This window comes from Littorina saxatilis, linkage group LG1 (genome assembly GCF_037325665.1).
Source record: "Littorina saxatilis isolate snail1 linkage group LG1, US_GU_Lsax_2.0, whole genome shotgun sequence".
Classification (NCBI taxonomy): Eukaryota; Metazoa; Mollusca; class Gastropoda; order Littorinimorpha; family Littorinidae; genus Littorina; species Littorina saxatilis.
This window is the reverse complement of record NC_090245.1, coordinates 86,870,276-86,875,275: the sequence shown is the minus strand read 5'-3', so window position 1 is coordinate 86,875,275 and position 5,000 is coordinate 86,870,276. Positions and strand designations below refer to the sequence as shown.

The following is a 5,000-nucleotide window of genomic DNA, read 5'->3' as shown; positions in this document are numbered from 1 at the left end:
TATCTGTCTGTCTGTCTGTCAGTCGGTCGGTCCGTCTGTCTGTCTGTCTGTCTGTCTGTATGTCGGTCGGTCGGTCGATCGGTCAGACGGTCGGTCGGTCGGTCGGTCGGTCGGTCGGTCGGTCGGTCGGTCGGTCTGTCTGTCTGTCTGTCTGTCTGTCTGTTTGTCTGTCTGCCTGTCGGTCGGTCGGTCTGTCTGTCTGTCTAACTATCTGTCTGTCTGTCTGTCTATCTGTCTATCTGTCTGTCTGTCTATATGCCTATTTGTCTTTGTGTATGCCCATCTGGCTGTCTGTATGTCTGTCTGTCTGTCTAACTATCAGTCTGTCTGTCTGTCTGTCTGTCCGTTTGTCTGTCTGTCTGTCTGTCTGTCTGTCTGTATGCCTATTTGTCTTTGTGTATGCCCATCTGGCTGTCTGTCGGTCTGTCTGTCGGTCTGTCTCTCATATTTTTTCTGTTCTATTCCTTTGTTTATCGCTTTTATAATTATATGTTTATTTATAGAGTAAACTGTTCATTTATGTCAATTTTAGCTACATGATTTGACCAATTGTCTGTCTATATTGATCTAAAATGTGTTTATTCATTTGTATTTATTATTTGATTCGATAAGCATATTTAGCTTTGTTTATTTCTTTCTTAATTCCTAAAACAACCATAACCAGCTACGTATGCTACTCTTATTATCGTCCACATTTAGCTCATAATCCACTTCGTCCGAACTGTTATGAGTGTCGCCATCATTGTCTTCATGATCAGTGTCGGAGTCATCGTCGTCATTGTCTTTATAATCAGTGTCGGAGTCATCGTCGTCATTGACTTGATCATCTTGATTATCTTCTTCATTGTTTTTATCATCATCACCATCATCGGGATCGTTGTCGCAATGTAATGGATAATTCATAGCTTTATTTACATAACCTGCAACTCCCTTTGTGGCTGTTCTTCATCTCTTTCTCTTCCCATACACGAAATCCTTGAACACGTATACGCAACGCTCTCAACAACACAATATGCTCTCAACCACCACATAAACATACCAATCAACATACATGTCCAACAAACAACGAAATATACGCATTTGGGATAGATAGAACAGGACGAGACTTATTCAGTTATTTTCTCGTGGCTGATGTAATGTTATGACGTCATTGAAAAACCGTGTTCTATTGTTAAGATGCAAGAACCCTGACTTAAAAGGTTGCTGGGGAATTCTGGGAGAATCATGGCGGAATAAAAAGCACGCTAACCCTCCATGCCTGTGTCTGCTTCATTTATACCAGTTTGTTTATATGCATGTGACCGTCCAACACGACGAGAACACGACAGCTGATACTTAAAAGAATCATGTTATGTGCTGATATAGTTTATGTGGTATGTTGTTTCAGTTGGCGGAAAGAGTGCTGGAGCAAAGAAACCACAGCAGAAGTCGTTGATGGACAGACGCAAGACTGTGCTGATGCGCTACCAAGAGTGAGTACAAGTTACAACACCCACCGTAACGTTCGGACCACAAGGCGCTTCTTTCCCCCCCACTAGATACTGACAAACGTGTGTTTTAGTGAGACGAGTCTAATTTGTGACTAGATTGGTTTTTTGTGCTCCCTTTTACCCACTCGTGGCCACCTCCCTTTTCTATATCATATTAATCACTTGTAATAGTTGATCCAAATCAGGCACTCATACAATCCACTGGAGTGCCATCAAAATGTCAGAGTACGCGTACTTTGTGTAGTGTCTTATGTGGGGACAAAATCCTTCTTGTTCTAAAAAATTAATGAACGCGCCCATAGCTCTATGCTTGAAGTCATTTCTGAATTATGTTTTTTTGGTGTGTTTTTTTAGAAACAAAGAGACGTGAGTGCTCTAAATGCATGCGATATGTACAACAAGAACAAGTGAAATTTGTGCAGCACCGATCTCCTGAGAGAATAACAAGCATTGACACCAACAAGCGACTTTGATCCTGCGGTGCCAGAAGATTGGATCCGCATAACTCTCAGTTGTTCTTGGTGCACATGCCGTATGCATTTAGAACACTTACGTCCCTTTGTTTCTCAGATCTTAAAGTAGCTCTCTGCCTCATTTCTTTAAGATTGAACCATAATGGTTCATTATTATGTATGTTTGATAAAATCTACTTTCTATCGATTTCCCCAAAGTTTCGCGCAGCCTCACACTTTCTTTTTCGTGCCATCTACAGCCAGGGCAAACCCCGAGACGTGGCCAAAAGAAACCGTGCGTCGCGCGTGACGGTGAGAACCACCCAGACTGAATACCCGGCCACCCCCAACGCCCGGCGCCTTCACGTCTTCCTGCGTTTCGTGGAGAACCACCGCCTGCAGATCTTCTGGGTCGTCCTCTACACGCTCCTCATGTTTGGCATCTTCATCGAGAGAGCTTACTGTAAGACATAGTGTGGATAATAGACGCATTCTGAAAATAACTTTGTCGGGTTTGTGTGGGTTGTGAAAGAGTGAATACTCTTGATTTTTAACCGGACAAACATTTGAGGGGCCGATCACTAGCGAGGGATGTGTCGCAAACACGTGGACAGGAGCACCTGTGACTTTCTTTGTAAGAGGAAAAGCAAGGGTATTAACTCTTTCACAACCCATACAAACCCGACGGAGTTATTTCCGAAAATTGTCTGTATTAAAGATACAGTCCTTTCCGTGAAAACAGTTCTGCTCACTGTCTCAGCTCCGACTTTGACATGGGATAAAAACCATCCCTCAATTTGGACTCATACCACAAATCAACATCCTGATTGCTATACATGTGCAGAGCTGGAATTTGTTGATAAATTAAATTGTTGAAAGCCATTAGTGCCTGAATCGACATTTGCATTACAGTATACATGTGTGTGCAGTTTCAGTCAAGTAAAAAATAAGAATTTATGCGATGAGGAATACATCTCATTGAGATTTGCTTATAAAAAAAACCAGTTGAGGTGGAATTTTTTTTATGTGTCTTAACTTTAACTTCACGTACCAAGATAAATTAAAAATAAATTCACGAATAAGGTTTAGCTTTAAGTGCCAGAATGTTTACTTAATAACTGTGGTCTGTGCAATCTTCTCTTAAATTTTCCACTAAACTCTTTCTTTTAGAATGAGACTGAGCTTTTAACAAACACCAACATTTAAGAGTACTTCGGGCCTGGTAGCTCAGTTGGTAGAGCACTGGATCTATGAACCTCGGGTCAGGGGTTTGAGTCCGGGCCGGGACGGACATAGGTCTTCTTCTTCTTCTTCTGCGTTCGTGGGCTGAAACTCCCACGTACACTCGGTTTTTTTGCACGAGTGGAATTTTACGTGTATGACCGTTTTTTTACCCCGCCATTTAGGCAGCCATACGCCGTTTTCGGAGGAAGCATGCTGGGTATTTTCGTGTTTCTATAACCCACCGAACTCTGACATGGATTACAGGATCTTTTTCGTGCGCACTTGGTCTTGTGCTTGCGTGTACACACGGGGGTGTTCGGACACCGAGGAGAGTCTGCACACAAAGTTGACTCTGAGAAATAAATCTCTCGCCGAACGTGGGGACGAACTCACGCTGACAGCGGCCAACTGGATACAAATCCAACGCGCTGCCGACTGAGCTACATCCCCGCCCCATAGGTCAACTTTAAATGTATACATTCAAAAATGGTATTGATTTCCCACCCACTGCTGTAGCCCATCAAATACCTCGGTCATTCTGTTTGGATTGCAGGTGGCTAATTACACCTTAACACGCTAACACCTGGGTAGCGTGACTCCAGTCGCTGTTATGTGACTGTATAGATTCAAAGATGGTATTTATTTCCCACCCCCATGTCACTGCTGTAGCCCATAAACTCCTTAGCTATTCTGCCAAAAGTGAAGGTGGCTGGTTACACCTAAACACGCACACACCTGGGTAGAATGACGCCTAGTCTCATAGATTAAGATTTTCACCAATACAAATCGACCCAAATTTTCCAAGAATTGCGTAATAGAGTAATGGAAATGACAACAAATCTGTCTTTTCTCCAGACTACTCCGTGGAACGAGAGCACGCCGGTCTGCGTCGTCTTGCCGGGTACGGGGTGTCTGTCACCCGGGGTGCCGCGTCTTCCATGATGTTCACATACGCCAGTCTCGTGGTGACGATGAGTCGCAACACGCTCACTTTCTTCCGCGAGACCTTCCTGCACCGATTCATCCCCTTTGACTCCATGCACGCCATGCACAAATACATTGCCTTCTGGGCCTTGCTCTTCACTGGTGAGTCATTTGGTTTAAGGGGGCAAACCTACTTTGTTTGGTCTTTTTAGTACACTCCTTTTTTCTGTATTTATTTTTTTTTCTTTATTCAACAAAATACAATTTACAAAGGAAAAAAAATGTTACACTCCTTAAATATTATCATATTTGTACAATTTTGTTACTGTAGGCTATATAGATAAACGGCATGGTTTTCAAATACAAAAAGATTTTTTTGAACATGTTCATTAGAATGAGCACAGGTTGTTTTTAATGTGAAGCTGTGTATGACTGTAACGGAATGATTTTATTTAGATACTAAATTATAGGATGGCATATAATACAAAAGATACACTTGCGTCTACAAAACAAACTATGCTTGTATTACGTGTTGTTAGGCCAAATAAAAATATATGTTGGTTAAGGGTAACGTGACCAAAAAAGATATGGTCGGTAGGTCGGCTTTTTCAATCTTTTTTCTTCTTCTTTTCTTTCTTAAATTTAGTCGATTTTAAAGGAGGTTACTTCCCTTAGTCTCGGTATGGTTCGCAAATTGTTCCAAAAGTTGGTGTTTTATTTTAGAAATGAAAAAAAGTGTTGGGGTCGGCGGGAACAAATAGGGTCGGTCGGGTTACCCTAAACCAACATATATTTTTATTTGGCCTTATGTATTTACATCTACACAGAAAACGCGTTGTACAGGTACTATCAAGGTCAAAATAATGCTAACAGTAACACCCTTTAACAAAACAAAAAAACCAAAAACAAG

At 41.9% G+C, this 5,000-nt stretch overlaps 1 protein-coding gene across 1 annotated transcript in view; it reads left to right on the top strand.

Moving 5' to 3' along the window:
- Nucleotides 1-5,000, top strand: part of LOC138982714 (dual oxidase 2-like) — a 92,189-nt gene that overhangs the window by 70,217 nt on the left and 16,972 nt on the right. The window contains exons 22-24 of the mRNA XM_070356043.1: nucleotides 1,388-1,472; nucleotides 2,203-2,405; nucleotides 4,022-4,252. Coding sequence (XP_070212144.1) covers nucleotides 1,388-1,472; nucleotides 2,203-2,405; nucleotides 4,022-4,252 — 519 coding nt within the window. The remainder of the gene's footprint in view (nucleotides 1-1,387; nucleotides 1,473-2,202; nucleotides 2,406-4,021; nucleotides 4,253-5,000) is intronic.